The 21,835-nt window shown below is 39.1% G+C and overlaps 1 protein-coding gene across 1 annotated transcript in view; it reads left to right on the top strand.

Annotated features, from left to right (window-relative positions):
* The window catches only part of cubn (cubilin (intrinsic factor-cobalamin receptor)), a 167,520-nt gene that overhangs the window by 71,480 nt on the left and 74,205 nt on the right, over positions 1 to 21,835 (top strand). Inside the window, exons 24-34 of the mRNA XM_075452455.1 lie at positions 287 to 447; positions 2,076 to 2,257; positions 3,462 to 3,618; positions 5,101 to 5,291; positions 10,063 to 10,222; positions 10,861 to 11,042; positions 12,324 to 12,492; positions 13,353 to 13,534; positions 14,659 to 14,812; positions 16,888 to 17,004; positions 17,108 to 17,221. Of these exons, the coding sequence (XP_075308570.1) occupies positions 287 to 447; positions 2,076 to 2,257; positions 3,462 to 3,618; positions 5,101 to 5,291; positions 10,063 to 10,222; positions 10,861 to 11,042; positions 12,324 to 12,492; positions 13,353 to 13,534; positions 14,659 to 14,812; positions 16,888 to 17,004; positions 17,108 to 17,221 (1,769 nt within the window). The remainder of the gene's footprint in view (positions 1 to 286; positions 448 to 2,075; positions 2,258 to 3,461; positions 3,619 to 5,100; positions 5,292 to 10,062; positions 10,223 to 10,860; positions 11,043 to 12,323; positions 12,493 to 13,352; positions 13,535 to 14,658; positions 14,813 to 16,887; positions 17,005 to 17,107; positions 17,222 to 21,835) is intronic.

Here is a 21,835-nt window from a genome sequence, read left to right as displayed (position 1 = left end):
ATATTTTCTTCCCAACACTGTATTGCTATTGATGAAAACTCAACATTGACGGAAAATAAGATAAGACTCGCAAGATAATTACCACAAGAAATATGTATTCTTCCCATCTCAGTATTATATGCAATGTGTAATATGTGAATAGATATATAAGTATGTTTATGTAGACAAAAGCAGCGAGTCATTACTTCAGATTTATGAACTTGGTTCCTCCACAGCTACTGATATAGCATTGTGATTCTACATAGATACGACCACTGACATTTTAAAATTCTATTGACTTCTGCAGGGATGGTGGCTTTGAGATATCCCCCTTGATTGGTAAGTTCTGTGCTGATCAGAGACCCCCAGTTCTGGTGTCCCATAGCAACCGTTTATGGATTAGATTCCACTCTGATGCCTCAATCACACGTCGTGGATTCAGTGCCCATTGGGATGGAACACAGACTGGTGAGTGATTAATAATTTTTGTATAATTTTTTGTGATATCAGCCTATTTTATCCAGGTTAGGCAGAGAAAATGCAGAACACAGAATGCTACTTGAGTTATTTGACAAACACCTTCTGAAATTGCAGAGAATTTAGATTCTATTTAAAGTAGGACTTCTTTATCGAGTATACTTTAAAATATTACAACTTCATTTACGTATACGATATTACAACTTGGTGTTATATATTCTAAGACCCAGCATCATGTGATATGCTGGGACTGCATACAGAATGAAATATTGGGTCTGAATAGGATTAAAAATATTCATCAAAAACCATCAATAAGATTAAAGACTTTCCTATTTTTGGTAGGTGTTGTATTTAAACCTTCAAAAGTTAATGCCAGATCTCAAATGCACTCAAAACTTAATCAAATAAAGTAGGCTTTGTATTAAAACATTGTTTTATTTTATTGGTTTAAATTTGACCATCCTAATGGATAATAATAATAATAATAATAATGATAAGATAGATAAATGCAGATATTTGCATACATCTCTGCAGATATATATTATCATATTCACATATTCATGAGTTACTGGCTGGTTACATCCCTGCAATGAGTTTGATGACAGACATATGGAGCTCTGATGCTTGCCCCGTGAGCATTACTTAGCTTTACAGCACAATGGATTGATTTTAACTTGATAAGGCAGTGTTATGCTCCCAGGAGCTCACAGGCTTCTTTTCAGCATCATCTATTTCAAAAGCCTTTCAGAAAATATTAAAAATATGGAACAGAGACAAACCCAGAGTTCATGCTGTCAAGGGAGATAACTAGGTGTATCACCATGGCAACTTATACTGGAAACCTAATCTGCCTTGGAGCAGGTCAGATAAAAGATAAGCATGTCTATATTCAGCTTGTAAAATGTTTTCAAAAGTAATTGAAATGACTACGAATCTGGAAACCTTTTAGTTTAGCATCTTAGAACCTGGCTGACAGAACGAACAGACATTTACAGCAAGACCACTAATTGGTTTGTATTGATTTTATGTTTGCTCGCTCTTTGGTGTTGCATCTCGACAGAATATCACTTAAACTTTCTCGCATGCTGAAATAATACAAAACTCCAGCGCAATCATTTATTGAAATAGATGTCTGAAATGGTTGGATCTCCTGGTTTTTAAATGATGTGACAGTGAAATCAACCATTATGACAGTATTGAGGGAAAGTCAGAGACATGACGTGATATCATCTTGGTACAGCTCATAAAATGATCTGCCCTATGGCATGCCACTGCAGTATAATGAAAAATGTGTAACACCAAATAGTCATAAAAGGTGGTAAATGAATTTATCAGTCTAAAATGACTGTTCTACACCTGCGTAGTAACAATTCTTTTTTCAAATCAATTCTTGAAAATTGATTAAAAAAGTATATATGCGTATCTATTATACATACATTTTGTGCAGTGACATTATTCTTGTGTGAGCATTTATACAGCAAGCATTCCATATGGAGAATACTTTTCATTATCATGTTTCAATATAAGAAACTGTTCTAATTTTGAAGCATGACAGTTACTTTGCCTTATTTCTTCTCAAGCTATTTTTTCACATACATTTTTTTCCCCTTTTCCCCAAGGTTGTGGTGGCACATTGACAACTGCATCTGGAGCATTAAGCTCTCCTAACTACCCCCTGCCATACCATGCTAATGCTGAGTGCTACTGGAACATTAAGACCAGTCAGGGCAGCCAACTCCAGCTCTCTTTCTCAGATTTCCACCTGGAGTCCAGCTCCAACTGTTTATATGATTACCTTGCTGTGAGTACTATTCATGCAGTACATTTAAAAGAACTGGTTTATTGGCTCAATATTTAACTTAAGGATACCTAAGCCTTTCAGTTGTTTAGAAAATGTTAAGCATGGCTGTAATAACCATTGACTATTGGGAAAAATTGGAAATTCTTTACATTCTTTATACATATCATTTCCATACATCGCACAGTAAGCCAAAGGCCCTTTTTCGACAGCATGTTCGAATAGGGACTGATGCACTTTGATTACACATCCCATTCAGTTTGTAAGGGACGGACATGGTGTTTAAAGCTGATATACTACTGAGTGGATGACAAAGATAAATTAAGTGTTAAACTACAATTACGAATTAAGAGGCATGGGGCGAGAGGCAGGCTACACTCTGGACAGATCGCCAGTCCATCGCATCGAGACAAACAACGATCCACGCTGACACTTACTCCGAGGGTTAATTTTTGTCACCAATTAACCTGATATGCGTGTTTTTATGGTGGTGGGAGGAAGCCAGAGTACCTGGAGAGAACCCAGGTATACACGGGGAGAACATGCAAACTCCACACAGAAACCAGGAACCCACCAACTTACAATATTATACAATGATATTACACAAAACAGGTACAGACGACAGTGAAATCAATCACCATTATTCATTGATACAGATCAAGGGTTATCAAGGAATTGATTTTCAATGTGCTTTGTAAAGAATTCCACATATACGGATCATTAAACTGAAACCATTTCCAAACTTTGAACCAGTTCGGATTTCTAGTTGGATATGACCTGAGGACCCAATCTGCCAATGCTGCTAAATTCAATAGCACTTTTCCAATAAGAGCTTTATAGATGATCACAAGTGAGTATCCATTGGGTCTCACCAACAGAGAAGGCCATCCTACTTTTTCATAGGAGATTCAGTAATGGGTGTTTTACAGGCAGACCCAGTAATATCCCTGAGAGGAGAATAATGAACAGAATCCTAGGGCTTGCAAGTGGAGGCAGAAGCATGTCTATAAATGGCGGTAATGGAAGGCTGAAAGAAAATATACACTACTGGCTAACCAGTGCACTGTGATCACCAATATTACTTTTCTAGATTTATGTTCATGTCATCCGAATAGTTTTTGTTTTATAATTTAAAATGCAGGAAAGAATGCTGTTATGCAATATATTTTATTTCCCTTACTTGAGTGTGGCTTTGTCTGGTTTTCAGGTGTATGATGGAAACAGCAGCAGTGCTCCAGAGCTGGCCAAGTTGTGTGGCAGTCAGCTCCCCATTACTATCAACTCTTCCAGTAATCAGCTATACATCAAACTCCGCACAGACAGCAGTGTCCACGCTGGAGGATTCCTTGCATCATATAGCTCAAGTATGAAAACACACACATGCTGGCCAGATTCTGCCCAATATCTGAAAATGTAATATCTTCCAATATTTTTGTAGTTCCAGAACATCTCCTTTGCAGAAGTCGCTTTGGATAAAAGCGTCAGCTAAATGCATAAACATAAAGTCAATAAATTAAGAAGTTTTTTTAATGTACTGGTAATTTAACTACATTTGAGCAGCTGTGCATGAATAGGTAGAATTGCCAAAAGAACAAAAGAAAACTTAAAGTAAAATACAGGAATCTTACCGTACTTAAAGGGATAGTTTGCCTCTTTTGACATGAAGCTGTATGACATCCCATATTAGCAATATCATTTATGAACATTGACTTACCCCCCGCTGCGTCCTGTGAGCCGAGTTCCAGCCTCGTTTTGGCGTTGACGAAGGTAATCCGGCCAGTTGGCTGGGGTCGCAAAAATAAAGCGTCTTCTCAAAACAATATGCGTTCAAAAGAGTAATACATTTGCATCACAAAATCATTCTCCAGAAAAAGTCAGACATCACAATCGCTTGGCGCTATTTCTCTCTACCTTCGTATCACTACGTGCTGTGTAAACTGTGCAGGCCGATGTGCAGACCGATCAGTCCCCTGCTTCCAAGCAGCAAACACCGTAACAGGCGTGGCTGTCGGCAACGATTTTGTGACGCAAATGTAGTACTCTTTTGAACGCATATTGTTTTGTGAAGCAAAACGCTTTAATTTTGCGACCCCAGCCAGCTAGCCGGACTACCTTCGTCAACACCAAAACGAGACTGGAACTCGGCTCACAGGACGCAGCAGGGGGTAAGAAAATGTTCATAAGTGATATTGCTAATATGGGATGTCATACAGCTTCATGTCAAAAGAGGCGAACTATCCCTTTAACTCCCTGACCATAAACAGGAGACAACAATTTCAAAATGAATGGGCTTCTCACCCCTGCTGCTACCCGTACTGCTCTCTCATGTAAGATGTTCCGTGTTTATCTTACGAACAGCTCTTCAGATTTTTCCACACAGAAGCAGCCTCAGCGTCGCATTACTCATGCCCCATTGAATCTGTGAGCAAAGCAACAACACATACTACAACACGACAGCACCAGCCTCTGACAGGGAAGGGATAATGCATAACAATGCATTTACCTGAAAACCTTTTCTTTACCTTTTTTTTTACCATCCTCACTCCCACTTGCTGTCAACATGAGGAATACAATGACATTTTTATTGTGACTAATTTCATGTTCTTCAAAGGAATATGCTGCTCACTATACCTTCTACATTCTATGTAAACAGTAAACAGAGTTTAACAAGCTACATTTAATACATTTGGGATATTACTATCTTGTCAGTAAACAAATAAAAAAGCATACCAAACTATGGTCTCTGTAAATCTCATATTGTCAATATAACAATTTTTTTGTTAGAATTAAACAAGTTTTGCATTGTCTTGTAGAGTGTCTTATTTTTTGATGATGTCTGTTTTCAGAGTGTCATAACGTACTCATCTTAGGCCGACACAGAGGAGTGGTTGAGTCACTGAACTTTCCTAACAACTACCCAGCCAACTCCCTCTGTAGCTGGACTATTCAGGCCAGCAGTGGAAACACCATCAACTACACTTTCATTGCCTTCCAGTTGGAGGGCACATCCAGCGGATGTTACCATGACTACATCAAGGTACAAAGATGCACACAAATCAGCAATATCCACTTAAGAAAGAACCAGGCAAAACTCATTATTTTTTATGTATGACTCAATTTTGTTCAGATTTTCAGTTACAGTTGTCATTTGATCTTTTCTTTCAAGTTATTTTATAGATAGATTTTATGCAATCATGTGATTTTTATGCTTTTTTTAGTTGTGAGTGATTACTGTCTTTCAGTTACAGTTTGTTTAGGTTGTACAGATATTCCATCAGGTTTAAGTACAAAATGAAACTGCTTAGGTGCAGGAAATAAACAACCACATTTCAGAGAGACAAATATTTTTCTATTTACGTCTATTTTCCCTCTGCCTGAAGGCTAAACCTTGCATACAACAATACATTTTTCAGCATCCGTATTAAAATGCTGTGAACTTGTATAGCTATCTGTTTTGGCTAAGCATGAACAGTCACTAGTAGTAGATCCAAAAGACAAAATCTAACAAAGAAGCCAACAACAATGAAACAGTTGAACTACTGTAGAATCAATGTTCTTCATTAGGGTTTGTGAGAACAGGAATTTTACTGAGAAATTGGCATCTAAAAATGATAAGGCCATTTCTGGAGTGTCAGGGGCTCAGGGCTGTAACGTTCCATGTAGCCAGTGACTGGAAAGCATCCAAGAAGCACTGTTGTCATCTGATGTCTGGTGACCATATTCTGAGACACTGTGTTATCTGAGAGGTCACAATGCTGGGCCATAGTTCTGAGTATGGCTTGGGACTCTGTGTTGTGCACATGCATCCTCAGGTTGGGTACATGGTTACACTCAGTGTCCCTGCATGGCTTTTCGTCTCCCCCCTTTGATCTGTTGCAAGGGTGATACTTGGAAGCCATAGGTTTGTGAGACGTTTTAATACTTGAGTTGGCAGAGTCAGTGCACGACTGCCTTGGAAGTGACAGCAGTTTCCCTGACCATCTGTGTCATTTTCCCGATCTCATGCATTGAAAGGTTATTGTCCTTAAGCATAACATGAGAACATACACATGGGTGCAGGTTGTGTAAGAATAAGGACTTGAAGGTTGCCTGGTGCATTCTTACCTTGGAAATAAGCGTGTCTCAAACATTTATAACATTCTCTGGGATAAAAGGGAATGTTCATCTGCAGGGCCGTAATCATGGTTGTGATCTCATCAGCAGGAGAGGAGAATTCATCTCTCATTGCCTGATGGAGCTCTTGTAGTAATTTCTGACCATGGTAGGCAATGAATAAAGAGTGGTGGACTGCTTTTGAGCTGGTTTTCTACACCAATTTGACTTTCTCCCTCTGGGTTGCATGGGGGAGGTCGATGAAAATCTAACTTCATAAAATCATTGTCAATGTTATGATCCCAGATTACAGTCTGGATAAAAATGTTCAATCTCTTTAGCTATAAACTCCAGCTCTTCATGTTGGAGACGCGGTGAGGTCTGCTTTGGTGAAGGCAAGACTAAGCGACTCTGTCTTTGGACACGTCCATCACGTGCTGAGATTATCTGTGGCAGAGATGCAGGAGCTGAACAGTTGTCAAGTTCACTGTAACAGGCTTCTCCCTTCTCTGGTAGGAAGAGCACCAATGAGAGTGTCATGTCCCAGTGACTCAGGGGAACGTGGGGCAGTGTCCTCTGGAAGATACATTGCAGATTTCCTCAGTATCTAATTAAGCAAGATGAGGAGTCAGATAACTGTTACCTCTGTGGAGGTTGAGGTGCTGACTCTGTTCCCAAGGACTTGGGAACTGTTTGCATCTTTGGACTGTAAGAGGAGGAAACCTGTGATTCAGAGAGGAGAGTAAACAAAGATTTGCCTCTGCTGTGTGCAGGTCTGATAAATAGTGCATGGCTTTCTCTCTTGCAGTCTGGATCTCATGGAGGAGACTATCCTGTTTCACTCTAAGGATTTCTACTTCCTTTTCTAAAGTTGCTTTTCTCTCAATATCAAGGGTGCTTCTGTAGAGACTTTGTGATGTGGCTGGGAAGTACACCAACTTAAGCTAGAGTGATAATGCACTACAGGGAGTAGCTTTCTGAGTTGCAGAAGTAGCTACTGCTCCGCTTAGTGGGTCGCAAGAAATTGCAAATGGTAAGTTGCTTACCAAAATATCTAACTTCACTAACTGAAAAGCAGGGCAGCAACAGTTAGGAATTATTTTTAAAGTTAACTCAAGCTGGAACATGTGAAGTAACAGTGAGCTACTTCTAACACAGGACTGGTAGCACTCTGTGGCTCTCTCGGGCTCTTTCTCTCCCACAGGCTGAAATGCTTGGCAGTAACAGCCAAGTAAAGCTCTCTTTTGCTGTGAAGTGATGAATATGAGCACTTAATTTACAAAAATATAGCTTGACAGTAAAGCATTGAATATGCTGTATCCAAATGCTGACTGAAAGTTCCAAACGGTTCTTTCAGGGTATTGACAAATTTGACAGTTTAGCAACAATAGCAAAGGGTTAAAGTTCTGGTTATTAATGATCAAGATTTATCGAATAGCTTCTGCTAAGTGTGATAAGAGCAACCTTTTACCACAATGCATTTGTTTGAAAGTGCAGCTGGAGGCACACTCCTGTAAAAGATCAGTGAATAAGGAAATTAAATTATTATTCGGGAACAATTGGAAATTACTTTTGCCAAATTATGCAAAATACATAATGGGTGATTACCAACAGTTTTCTTCCTGGCAAATCCTTCAATGGGAAGGCTAGAATAGGTAAATAAAATCTAATACCAAATCAATATGTTTTTTCTGGAAAAAATGATTTATATTGAAATATGATGAATTATGGATAATCCTGCATGTATACTTTGATAAAGCTGGCATTAGAATCCCTCACACAGGCACCATTATGTTGAGGATCAAGCAGCAGCTGGATTAGTCATTTGCAAACATTAATAAGTGTCCAAGGACAGCTATTAATATTCAGTAAAATTATTGATAAGAGTGACTACCTATGGGGCACCACTGACTTAAAGGGGAAGTTCATTTTTTTTAAACCTGGACCTTAATTCTGGCATAAAATATGTTCATCTTCTCACCGATAACAGTTTGGTGAAAGTCCTTCGGACTCTATTTAGATCAATCAAGATCCGCGTATATCCAGCGGCGTGCGTCGATGACGTCATCCCAATAGACACGTGTGTAGAAAGCCCCTGATAGCTCCCAATAACAACAACAGCAGCTATGAGCCAACAGTACAATAGTACGCGTTCATTCATTGGTCTTAAAGTGTTGGTGAAATAAAGACAGATAATGCCTTATTTAGAGGCTGTATTGTCTCTGCCCTGTTCTCTCCCGTTATACGGATATACGCTGATCTCCAGTGATCTAAATATCTTCCGAAGGATGCAGACACCAGGATGCCGACACCAGACTTTAACTTAATGAGATGAGTCTCACAGACGAAGCAGGTGAAATGTCTCCGCTTCCCTGATGACACTAAAGACCAACGTAGTTACAATGAGACAACATGCTGGGGATTTTTTATGGGGACCTCTTCAGAAAGGGGGAATGTAATGGAGACTAAACAAGCTAATGGAAGGGCTTCCTCAGCTGAGTGCTGCTGATAGGGATGTTATGGATGCTACCATTTCCTTGGAGGAGTTAACTGCTCTCCTGAGGACAGCTGGACATATTGGATGTGATAAACATCTGTTCTTGCTTGAACAACACTCCTTGGACACTCTGGAACTGGTAACGTTTTACCAGTCAGTTTTACATGCATGGCACATTTTGGTTTTCCAATGGGATGATGTTTTGACACCTGGGACTTGGTTGTTTGGTGAGCCTCTGTTTGTGGAAACAGCCTTTTTCCCTTTTGGGACATTCCCTGCCAGAAACACTGAGAGTGTTTGCTGCAAACTGTACTCTCTCTGACCAATAGGAAGATGAGCTGGAATATGTTTTTCTTTACCTGACTGTTTCTCCGGCTATAAGACATTGGCTGGATGACAAAGACACCCATTTGTGTTTAAAGTCTCCAGAGCTAGGATGTTTTGAAAGTTTGGGGAAGAAGGCTCTTTATCACGTCAGCGTAAAGGTTCCATTCTCTGCCAGGAGAGAATTGTTGTCATTTTTGTTCACAGAAAGAAGCTGTGTATCATCTCTTTATTCAGTGCTCACATCTAGTTGGCTTCTTCGTTATTCGTTTGTTATTATCCTTCAAAGTCATTATTTCAAGGATTTGGAGGAGAGTTCTCATTTACTCTGTTTATCTATGGTCCACAGCATTCTGTGAAGACAAAACCTGTTCATACACTGATAAATGTCCTTTCAGGAGAGGCTAAGTTAACAATTTGGAGAACTGGCAAAAATAATATGAATGGGGTGGGTTCAGAGGATGCTCTTCTGGTTTTGCATAGGTTAATCGCTCAGCTAAGGGTGGAATTTGAGTTTTATAAGCTCATAAAGAAGATGGGGCCTTTTCTGAATATTTGGGTTGGACAGGATGTATTGTGTTTAGTTTGTGAGGAATCTTCTGAATGAGTAAACTGAAATAAACAGCTGTATTAAAATAAAACGAGTCAGTTAGGAAAATGACTGTCAGTTTTTGTTTACAGGAGATAGATACACTGACATACTTTGTTTACTTTGAAGACAATGGAAACATGTATAATGCTAATGAAATGAATATGTCTTAAAGTAAAATGAAAAGACGAAACTCTTCAAATGTATAGAACTAAAGCAATTCATTGGTGTGTATTCCTAACCCTTTTGTTCATCCATTTAGTTTCCATTTCCATTTTAAAACTTTTCCAAATGTTACTCTTCTAGCTCTATAATGGACCCAGCGAGCAAGCTCCTCTGATTGGTACATTCTGTGGATATACCCCACCCCCAGCCAGCAGCACCACAGCCTCAGCTCTCACCATGATGTTCAGAACAGACTATTCTATTTCTATGTCTGGATTTCAGATGATCTGGTACCAGAACGGTAGGAGAGAGATTTCATTGCTTAAAATAGAACGAGTGAAAGGTGTTAGTAAACTTATGATGTCCCACTATCAGAATTTTGAAGACGTGCCTTACTGTTGTGGGCCTAAGCAGGCTTGTAGGAGGTGGGAGAGAGAACAATCTAAATGTTTTCTAAAAACTGTGCATTGCAAAAGTATTCGCCTCCTTTGGCATGCACTGACAACCTGGAATTAAAATTAATTTCTACAAGGTTTGCATAATTTGATCAACACAACATGCTTGTCACTTTGAAGGTGCAAAATATTTTTAATTGTGGTCCAAACAAACCCATATTGGCAGCTGGTACCTGATAAATTAAGGTTTATGAAATTTGTAAATGATTGCATTCTGTTTAATCTACATTCCAGATATGCCAAGATTTCCACATTTATATGTGAGTCGATTTGACATTAGGAGTTGGTGATATAAGAGCTTGAATAAGGGCAACTGGACTCCTTTTTAGATCTTGAAGATGTTTTACCCCTCATCCGAAAGGCGAGGTGAAACGTCTTCAAGATCCAAAAAGAAGTCCAGTTGTCCTTATTCAAGCTCTCATGATTATCATGACCTGGATGACTGAGAATCTTCATCAACAGAGTTGGTATGTGTCCCCTGCAGGTTGTGGTGGGGACCTGTCTGGTCCCAGTGGCTCTTTCAGCAGCCCCGGTTATCCAAACAGGTATCCTGACAACAGAGAGTGTATCTGGTACATCACTACAACAGGTGGCAGCAGTATTACCCTCACTATCCATGAGTTTGATGTGGAATTCCATCAAGACTGCAACTATGACGTGCTGGAGGTAAGATATAAACATATTTCACTGCTTGTCCCTAAACAATTAATTATGGGTGCCAATACCGAAGGCATTAGAGCACACATATTACTATTGTGTCAGACACTTATTATTCTCCCGTTTGCGTCACAAATTTCGGCGCACTACTAGTCGCGCACCGTTGGTTCGACCGGGATGAATAGCATATCCCCGCCTGTTAGATGCCTGAATAGTGTATTTTTCGCTCTCATTACTCGAACGGAATCCTGGAAAATTGGGAAAAAACGTTTTTACCATAAAAGAAATACCGTACATCGGAGCAGAATATAAATTACACCTCTGGCTTCTGCCGTTCCTTACGGTGCTCACGGTTCAAGAAACTTTCAAATATGACTTATAGTTTTCGAACAGCGACCGTTTGTTCGAGGCATATGTATCAGTGAGGGCACAGCCAAGATGGCTGACCTGTTATAACAGCTTTATCCCAGGCACTCACTACACAAATGAACGCGTTAGCGTGCACATACCCACATTATCCCATTATTCTGAATTCATCAACTGGGCCTTATGTGTTATAACAGGTTTATGCCAGCCACTGTGTTATGTCTGCTCCCAATACAATATGACTATAACATGACGGCCTCTGTCTGAGTATTTAACCTCTGATAGGATAGTTAAATATACTATGACCTCTGCTTCTCTCCCACTGCTTATTTATGCCATTGAGCCAAGCAGCATGTGTCTAGTAAGGGACTTCTTTCTCAATGAAGTCCCTTACTAGACCTTGGTCACAATACAATATAACATAACAGCCTCTGTCTCTCAGCAGGCAGTAGCCCATTGGCACCCATCAAAATTTCTGATTTTATACTGATGCTAAATTTTACTTCCATTAGTTTACATTTATGTAAAGTACATTTTTGTTTTGGACACATTTACAAAGAATTGTGAGGTCACACACAAATTATACCATTTTTTTTTGTTTAATAAATGAACCAACGTCACTTAGCTAAGTTTAAAAAAGAAAAGTAACTGGTTAATATTAAGAAGTTGAATATCTGGATTGGGAAAAACATGTGTCATGGTGTTAAATAGCAGCCCTGTTGTGAATATGCCATCTGATTTATTTGGTGAGATTAATTGAAATGCATTTGTGCAAATAGCAACGTTTTAGAAACTTAAAATAAAATGAGCTCATAATAGTAGTTTCTTAAATTTCACAAGAGCTAAAATAATCTATGGTCTGATGAATATATCATTATCTCAGTAAATGTTCAGTTTCCCTGTTGACTTTTGGTGACTTTTCAGGTGTATGGAGGCCCTGACCTAACAGCCCCTCAGTTGGCCAAGCTCTGCAGCACCACATCCAACCCAATGCGTGTCTCCAGCACGGGCAACCTCCTCACAGTGCGCTTCAAGTCTGATGCCTATGTCAGTGGTCGAGGATTCAATGCAAGCTGGTCTGAAGTCCAGGGAGGTGAGTAGACAATACTGAGTGTGGGCAATGCATCCTGGTATGCCAATTTTCTGTTTTTTTAATAGATTATTATATAGATTATTTGAGTGAATGCCTGTACAGCATACCTATGTGCAATCAATACTATTGAATACCATACAATAATAAATGCTTTGTAAGTAGCCAGTTTTTGCATTCCTATCATGCAAGAAAGCTTTTTGCTGTAACTTTACAAAGAAGAACTATATTTTAGGCATCAGTTATTCATAGCAAAACACAAACTGTCACAGTCTGTTGAATAAACAAGCAATTTGTATGTTTGCTGCCTGACAGGAAGGGCCGTCTTCCAAAAAGTGGAAGTGGCAAAAACTTGTGTCAGAATGGGATTTTTGTCAAAAGGACGAAAAAAGTGACGTGCCGGAAAACTTTGTATTTACTTTAGTTTTCATTCGTGATCATTGTGTAAGGAAAAAGGAAAGAAAAATGTTACAGTTAAAACTGTATTTATTTATTTCTCATTTATGTTAATTGTGCATAGAAAGATAACAAAAAAGTGACGTGCTGGAAAACATGCGGTTCAGCTAGCACCGAGGGGTCAGCAAGCACAGTGTATGAAAATAGAAATGACCGTGGAAGAGAAAAAAATGTAGGTCCATGCCATGGAGGCCTAAAAAAAGGTCTTGATTCCTTACGTTAAAGGGATAGTTCGCCTCTTTTGACATGAAGCTGTATGACATCCCATATTAGCAATATCGTGCATGAACATTGACCCCCTACTGCATACTGTGAGACGAGTTCCAGCCTCGTTTTGGCCTTCTGTAATTAGACTGTGATCTGTACTGTTTTTGATGAGCAGTTTTTGATTTGTCTTTCCCATTCAGGCTGTGGAGGTCCTGTCACAGCTCCATCAGGGGAGATCCATTCTCCTATGTATCCCAACAGTTATCCCAACAATGTGGATTGCTCTTGGGTCATCAGTGTGGATCCCTACCACCGTGTCTTTTTGAACTTCACTGACCTGGACATTGAATATCATAGCAACTGCTCCTGGGATTATGTGGCTGTGAGAGACAAAAATCTAACTAAAATAGTAACTGTTACATGATTGTATGACCAGTGCAGATGGAAAGTTATAAGACCCTTTCAAGTCTACCACATTTTGTTACGTTTTCTAACTCACTTATTTAAATTATTAAGCATTAATTACATAAGCATTTAGAACCATTAAGACATTTATGACAGTCATTTATGCACAGTTCAGAATCTGGCACAACCAGTACAGCGCCAAGTAAGCAGCACACCATTTAAGCAGCGTATCAGCTGGTACATACACCACATCCCGAAGACAGATCCAATGGCACAAACAGCATGGACACCCCCCTAAATTATATACTTGATACAAACACAACAGGGTTTTTTCAAATTCCAGACAGCATGGTCGTCTTAAATGGATGAATAAGTGTCAATACACGCTGTACATTAACCACCTAATTATTGCCGGTTTGACAGGTTTTATATGTTTCCCTGCTTCAACACACTTGATTCAGATTAAATGGATCTGTTCAAAAGGTTGTTAAATTCTTCACAAACCAGCTAATGAGGCATGGATCTGGATCAGGTGTCTTGAAGCAGGGAAACATCTAAAACCTCGAGGACCGGAGTTGGAGATCCCTGCTCTAGAAACTCCAGGTCAAGTTCATTGCAGCTTCTATCTGGTCGAATTGACTACCCGCATATTTCTAGTGTGCCTGCATTACCACAAGCCCTTCCCTCTCTCACCCTGTAATGGGGACAGGCTGCCTAAAGTTGCTAGTTTTATCACTCTGAATCACTTAGAATAGGATTCTTCACTGAAGAATCAGCATGATGAATTTTAAAACTCTAAATGAGACACAGTATCAGTCAAATTTTATATCATTATTCAACCCTTTTGCCACTTGATGAGAAAAACCTTCAGTCTATTTAAAGTTGAGTTGAAAACATAGAAAAATGAGGAAAACTAGAAAAGGTCTGACAACTTCCAGTTGGCGTAGTATCATGCTCCGTATTATCTGCACTTACGAGGTCAAAAAGATAAATTTACTGAGAAATACATTAAGGATCAGAACTCCTATTTTGCAGTGCTTGTGCTTAAACCTGCTGTATATATCTTTGAAATGACCTTAAACGATGTCTGTCCATTTGTAGATCCACGATGGCCCAAGCACATCTTCTCCTCTACTTGCTCATGTTTGTGGCACCAGTGCTCGCTCCATCACCTCCACTCAGAACACCATCTTTGTTCGCTTCAGGTCTGACACCAGTAATAGCCGCCGTGGCTTCAGTGCTAGGTTCTCAGAAGGTGGGTCTTCTTTAACCTCTTTATGTCAGTCAGCACTAGTTTAACATCATATGCATCAGTTCTGTTTTTGCACTCAAATATGGTTTAACAGGAACAGAATGCTCCCGTGTCTTGAGGCAGATTGAATGCATTGTAGCTTTTTTCCTGTAAGGAACAAAAGACGATCCGTTACAATTACACATTTACACAAGCTTTCTGGAAGGTCGAAGAACAGAGGAAATATATTCTAACTTGTATTTCAACTTAAATTTAACATGATTTAATCTTTGTGTTAACAACAAGAACTAAGAACAGAAAAATAGATTTAGGGCTAAAATAAATCCTAGTTATCATAAGGTTGATTTATAATTTTCTATAGTAAGAGATTGGGCTCTTTCAGAAAGACAATGTTAAGAACCAGTTAAGAACTCCCTCACTGAGGCTGATCGAGCCGAGACTTTATAAAAGGAATTTGTGATCTACAGTTGAAAGCTTTAGACAGGTCAACAGATTGTGTGCAGAGTGCTGGTTACAGTCTAATGATTTCACAATATAATTTGTAACAAGGACAGCTGCTGTAACAGTAGTAAACCTAATTGGAATTTTCTTAGAATATTATTATCTGATATAAATAGTTTCAATTGGTCATTTTATTAAAGAGTGCAAACACTTTAGCTCATACCAATAATTCATAAATATTTCAAACTGAAAGGTCTCCATCCTTAATAAATGGGAGAAGAGAGGCCGAGATTGAAAATAAAAGGAACAGGGCGAGCAAAGAATATCAGCAGTAATTTCTCGGGCACGGTTCTGTCTTACAGGGACCTGGAGTCTGTTTGTGATCTAAATTCAAAAGAGCTTCATGAGCCTGAGAGACAGAAAGAGCTGAGCAGGACAACCTGAGATTGGTTCAATCCTTGTTTTATCACTATGAATCTCTTTGCAGTTGCCCAGGCAGCATCTCTTTGTCTGAAAAGAGTGGGAATAGTTTCAGTGAAAGATTGTCTTCACCACTAATCCTGGATCTTCTAAAAGGAGCATATTTATCACAAATGCTTCCTCACTCATTTAAATGAACCATTTTTGCTCAGCACAAATGGCCAGAAAATTGGATTTGAAATAATACCATGCAAAAGATCAATAATAAGCCATTTGAGAGACAATAACCAGATCGCTATTAGACACATAATGTACACAAGCTTGTCCATTAAAACTGTCTAAAATGTCTCTTATAAATAAAATGTTGTTTGCGGTGCGGCATCTTACAGTTTCTCACACAGACAACTGCACAGTGATCACTACATCATTACAAAGGACTTCAGCTGCAATAAATCTGTTGGTGTTAAAATCACATCAGATAGTTGGCCCTTAGCCACATTTCTTTAGTTTTACTGGGTTGGTGAGTTCATCCGCTGCATCAAGCAAAGAGAGTTACAAATTTCCTCAAAGATTGTGATAAACAATCCCAGTTCAAATCTCCCAGTTGAACAAGCTGTGTTGGTCCAATGGTGTTAAAGACCTGTACTAAAATCATAGCTATTTATGTTCATCATCTGATCGGGATGGATTTATTTAGCCTCTCTTTTAAAGACAGCTGGTCTTTAAAACTGTTTTAGCTTGGGTAAGGTTGGATCTACACATTCAAATAACAATAACCAAGTCAAAAAGTTTTTCATGGAAGAGCCAGATTTGATTTGAGTAAAATGTGTGTTCTATAGGCAATAGTAAGCTGGGTTTACCAGATCCAAGACTGTTCAACATGTGAAAACGCTCAAAAAACTTTGGTCATAAAAGTGAACATTGAACTTGAGATTCAAATTATTTCACTATGTCAGATTCAATATTTTTTTCATTACATTTACAGTATTCAGATGAGACAACTGTGCGAGTCAAAAATTTAACAAACTTGTCAATAAATGTAGTTTCGAGACTCGGCACACTGCTAATGACGAAGAGTAATCTGGTTTTCTTTATCTAATGAACCCACTAAGGCGTACTCCATGTCCTGTTGTTAACATACCTATTTTAACCAGCTCAACCTGAAGTTGAGGAAACTCCAGCCTGCAGGTTTTATGACCTTGTTTTGTTTTCAACAGCTTGCGGCTCAACTATTACAACAGATAATAATGGCGGGGCCATTGCATCTCCACGGTACCCAGCACAATACCCACCAAATCAGAACTGCAGTTGGATTATCAAAGCACAGGAACCATGTAAGCTGCCTTGGTCTTAGCTCTTAACCTTATTGTTTCATGCATGTTGTTTCGCACAAAAAGCTGGGCAACAATAATGACTGACCTGTGTTTTTCTGTCTAGTCAACCATGTGACCTTGTCATTCACTGACTTTGAGTTAGAAATGATCAACTCCTACTGCTCACACGATGCTGTAGAGATCCGTGATGGAGACAACTACCAGGCACCCTCTATAGGTAGATAAATATATTCGTCCTTATGTGTGTCCGCATTACTTATGTTGGCAGGTAAATGTCATAAAATTCTTACATGGGGTACCCTTTGAAAACAAAATGAGATCCCCCTTCTCATAAATCTTGACATTACTTTTACATTTAGTCAGTTCAAATATTCTTCTTTCATTCATTCAAGCTTCAATGCAGTAAGAAACCCTAGTTTATACATGAACTGCATAATCAATATCAATCTATTCAAATGACGGATAAAGGGTTGAGCAGATACAGAATGTCTATGTTAGGCATCTTTGAGTCTGAGATGAGAGGACGTGTTCTTGGAAGAGATGAGTCTTTGGGAGACTTAAAGGTAAGCAGACATGCTCTGGTTGTGAAAGCATTTGTTTACTCATCAGCTTTGCGGAACCACAAATTAGAACGGTTTGGCTGAGGCTGGGTTAAGGTTAGGGTTAGGAATGAACTGGTATTGATTAAGGTGAAGGTTAGAAATGAACTGGTATTGATTAAGGTGAAGGTTAGGGTTAGGAATGAACTGGTATTGATTAAGGTGAAGGTTAGGAATGAACTGGTATTGATTAAGGTGAAGGTTAGGGTTAGGAATGAACTGGTATTTATTAAGGTGAAGGTTAGAAATGAACTGGTATTGATTAAGGTGAAGGTTAGGGTTAGGAATGAACTGGTATTGATTAAGGAGAAGGTTAGGGTTAGGAATGAACTGGTATTGATTAAAATGAAGGTTTTGTGAGTTTGGTGTTTGAGTGTATGGGAGCACTTGTGTGTTTATGTTGGTGTGTTGTACAAAAACAGGGAGCTTAATAGTCTTTTTGACCACAAAAAAGCACTTAACACCTGAAGCCACATTCACCCATTCACACACATTAATACAGCACTTCTTATCTTTACACCAAAAGTGGCATCAAATGAGAGTACACTTGCTAAAACAAGCAAAGTAAGTCTTTACTTTTGTCGGTATTGGCATGCTAAGGGGCCACAATGTATTCAGAACTTTTCCAGAAATTACAACTAACTCATTGGGAAAAAGCCTGTTACTCTAAAAACATGAAAGGATGGCATTATACTTGTATCCATGTTGAACCACAACTTATGAAAAGAAAAACTTTCTAAGATAATTAGGATCATTCGTTATTTCTACTAGGCTGTCCCATACAGCCGAACTGAGAGTGAGCTGTTAGTCATCCTGCAGAAAGGGAAAATTGATCAAACTCTGCTCTGTCATTGTTACGGATGGTATTTGTGTTTCTGTAAAGTCAGCTTCTTGTAAGACGCACCCACATTGGAAAAAAAATTGATTGTGCAACTCAGTGTTGTTGTCACATCAATGTCTATCAGAACTGAAGCCACAAAGCTACTACTTCAGAGTCATTTGATGCAGGACTGAATTAGATTGAATACTTTCTTACTGCACTCAAAAGCCAGATGTTTGCAGATGTTTGTGTTTTTTTTGACCAGTATGGAAAAAGGCTGTAGTTTATACTAGTGTTCCTGAACCTTTCTTTCTGTTATAGGTTAGTTGGCACTGGGAAAAGGGAGGTCGGTATAGCTGTAGCTATATTTATATATGTTATAGTCTGAACATTTAAGGACCGTTTGAAAATGTACAAACAGTACAGGTTTTCCCAATGAAATAAAAATATTGCAACTATCTAATATTCTTTAATTAGTGCAAGCTCTCACAGCTTGTTTCACTGCAACTAGATTTCCCCACTGAGGAAAAATGAGTGACAATTGTAGCATGTTACAATAATGCAGGTGACACAAACCCAGAAAAGGACATTCCAGCAGCCTAATGCAAAGCCCCAGCGAATTTATAAAGTTCGTTTATACTCCTATATAATATTGCCCCTTGCCCAAGATCACTTGTGGATTAAGGAAGCCAGAGATGAAAAAAAACAAGTGCTGTACCTCCTGAACCACAGTCCCCACTTTCACTCACTATATGTATAATTTGAAAGCTATGTGCTAATCAAAATTTGTTAGTTTTAGGGTATTTTAAGAATCACAACATGGTATTATGGTTGCGAGTTTGAGTTGGCTTAAGGTCAAGGTTAGGCTTGGGTATTCGGTTGTGATGGTCAGGGTAAGGGGTGTGTTTGCATGTGCACAAGTGTGTCTCTGCCAGGAAGAGGGAGGGGGAGAGAAAGCAAATTTAACAATTTAAAATGCCTTGCAAAATTATCAAACCCATCTGACACTTTCCCTATTTTGTTGCATTACAAGCTGGTATTAAAATTTATTGAAGGAAAAGGGTGTCTAACTATGAAACAAACAAGAGACGAGACAAATACAGAAAACACGTGAATGCATCAGCATTGCATTCTGTTCTTGACATACTCCTGGGGTATGTCTTTAAAAGCTCTGCACATCTTGCTAATAGGATTTTTTACCTTTCCTCTCAATGCAACTACTCCAACTACTCATTCAATTTTGATGGTTTCCACTAGTGTACAGCTCTCTTTAGGCCATGCTATAGATTCTCAATCAGAATGATTTTTGGGTTTTGGGAAATGAAAATATTCATCCTAAACCAATTGACCTTTGCTTTAGCAGTATGCTTAAAGACACTGGCAGTCTGAATGGTGAATCCCCATCCCAGTTTCACTTTTCTTGTAGAGTAATGACACAAAATGAAAGAAGCTCCTTTCACCATCAATCATCCCCTCAATACTGAACATTTTCCCAGGTCCTGGGACCGGGCAGTATGATGAAGTACAGCAGGATGCTGCTTCACCTGTGGGGATGTCAATAATATGTCATCAAGATGAGTCATCAAGGCTGGGGATTTCTGCTTTGAATTTGCAGAGGATCACCGAAACACAAAAACTCAAAAACACAAGGTCAGATAGGTTTCACATAAAACGTTGTGTGAACAAATCCTGACAACTTGCTGGGTGAGGCTATGCAGTTTATTTGCCTGCTCTGTAAGGAACCAATTAAACTGAAGCTAGCAAGCTACAGGAGAAGCTCGAGCATGCCAGGTGGAAGATTGAAAATGAGAAAAAGAAGTTTTTTGGTTTGCTCTTTCTGTGAAGATGGCAAACCTGACATGTTTTACTTTTACATGTTTTTTTAAAAAATGTTCTTTAAATTTCACATAATTGACTCATCTGGGGGGAAAGCCAATGCTCCTCCGCACCGAAAGGAGTCAGTTGAGGTGGTTTGGGTTTCTGGTTAGGATGCCTCCTGGTCACTTCCATTTGAAGGTTTTTCAAGTCCAACTGGGAGAAGGCCCCAGGGCAGACCCAGAAATGGCTGGAGGCATTATACATGACACAACATCTGTTGAAATTACAGGTTGTAATGCAGCAAAATTAGAAAAAAAGAGGGTGAATTTAAACTGATGTTTTAACCCTTTCTAACAAGGTCCCATTTGTAGTGGACACTTCAACATTAGGTAATGATGAGCGGGTACGCGTGAAAACCATGTACTTTGTTTTCTTTTCATTTAGAGCCAGTCGCAGACTAAGCAAAGACGCCTGCAAAATGCTAAAAGCAGATTGAAGGTTATCAACTGCTGTCTTTACAGAGGGGGCAGATGTATATAAAACAGTGTCGTCAGCATAGAGATGCACCCTTGCTGAATCAAGACCAACACAAAGGTTATTTATATAAATGGTGAACAAAATAGGCCCCAAAATCGACCCTTGAGGCACACCCATTTTGACCTCCACTAGGTCTGAACTACTGCTGTCAACAGCTACACATTGGGTTCTCCCAGATAAATAGTTTAAAAACCACTTCAGTGTTATGTCACTAAAACCAATATGTTGAAGACGTTGCAAAAGAAGATCATGGTTCACACAGTCAAAAGCCTTAGAAAGGTCAACAAAAAGAGCAGCACAGGACTTCTTGTTATCCAGGGCAGAGATGATGTCATTGGCAACTAAAGTAGTGGCAGTGATCGTGCTATGATGTTGTCTGAATCCTGATTGTGTAGATGTTAAAATTCCATTATCAGACAAGTAATGTTTAACCTGCTCATTCACTAAAGACTCAAATATTGTAGCAGTTACTGATAATCTGGAAATGGGGCGATAGTTGTCTGGCATTGAGGGATCACCGCCTTTCAGCAGTGGGAGAACCATGGCTGACTTCCATGACCTAGGGATTTCCCCACTGGAGAGGCTAAGATTAAATATTGAGGCTATAGGACTGGCAATCACACTTGCTGCTGCCTTCAAAAACAGGGGCTCAATTTTATCTACACCAGTAGATTTTCTAATGTCTAATTTAGACAAAGCTTGATACACTTGGAAGGGTGTAATAATAGCAAAATTTAAACAGCTGGATGACATCACACCTTGAGGCAATGTAAGGTTTTCTGACACTGGAAGGTGAGATGTAACTTTTTCTGCAGCCATATTAAAATGACCATTAAACGCATTAATAATATTATCTTTCCCTTTTACCTCACCTTGAGATGTTTTTAACACTTCAGGCAGCGTAGGTATTTCCACAGTGGACTTAACCAGCTTCCAAAATGTACAGGGGTCATTTAGGTTTTCGTTTATCAATTGCAAATAATGGTTACTTTTGGCAGCCTTAACTAACTTTGTACACTTATTACGCAGTGCCTTATAATTATTCCAGGATACAGGA

The sequence above is a fragment of the Odontesthes bonariensis genome, chromosome 20, assembly GCF_027942865.1.
Source record: "Odontesthes bonariensis isolate fOdoBon6 chromosome 20, fOdoBon6.hap1, whole genome shotgun sequence".
Lineage (NCBI taxonomy): Eukaryota > Metazoa > Chordata > Actinopteri > Atheriniformes > Atherinopsidae > Odontesthes > Odontesthes bonariensis.
This window is presented reverse-complemented; position numbering and strand designations above follow the sequence as displayed.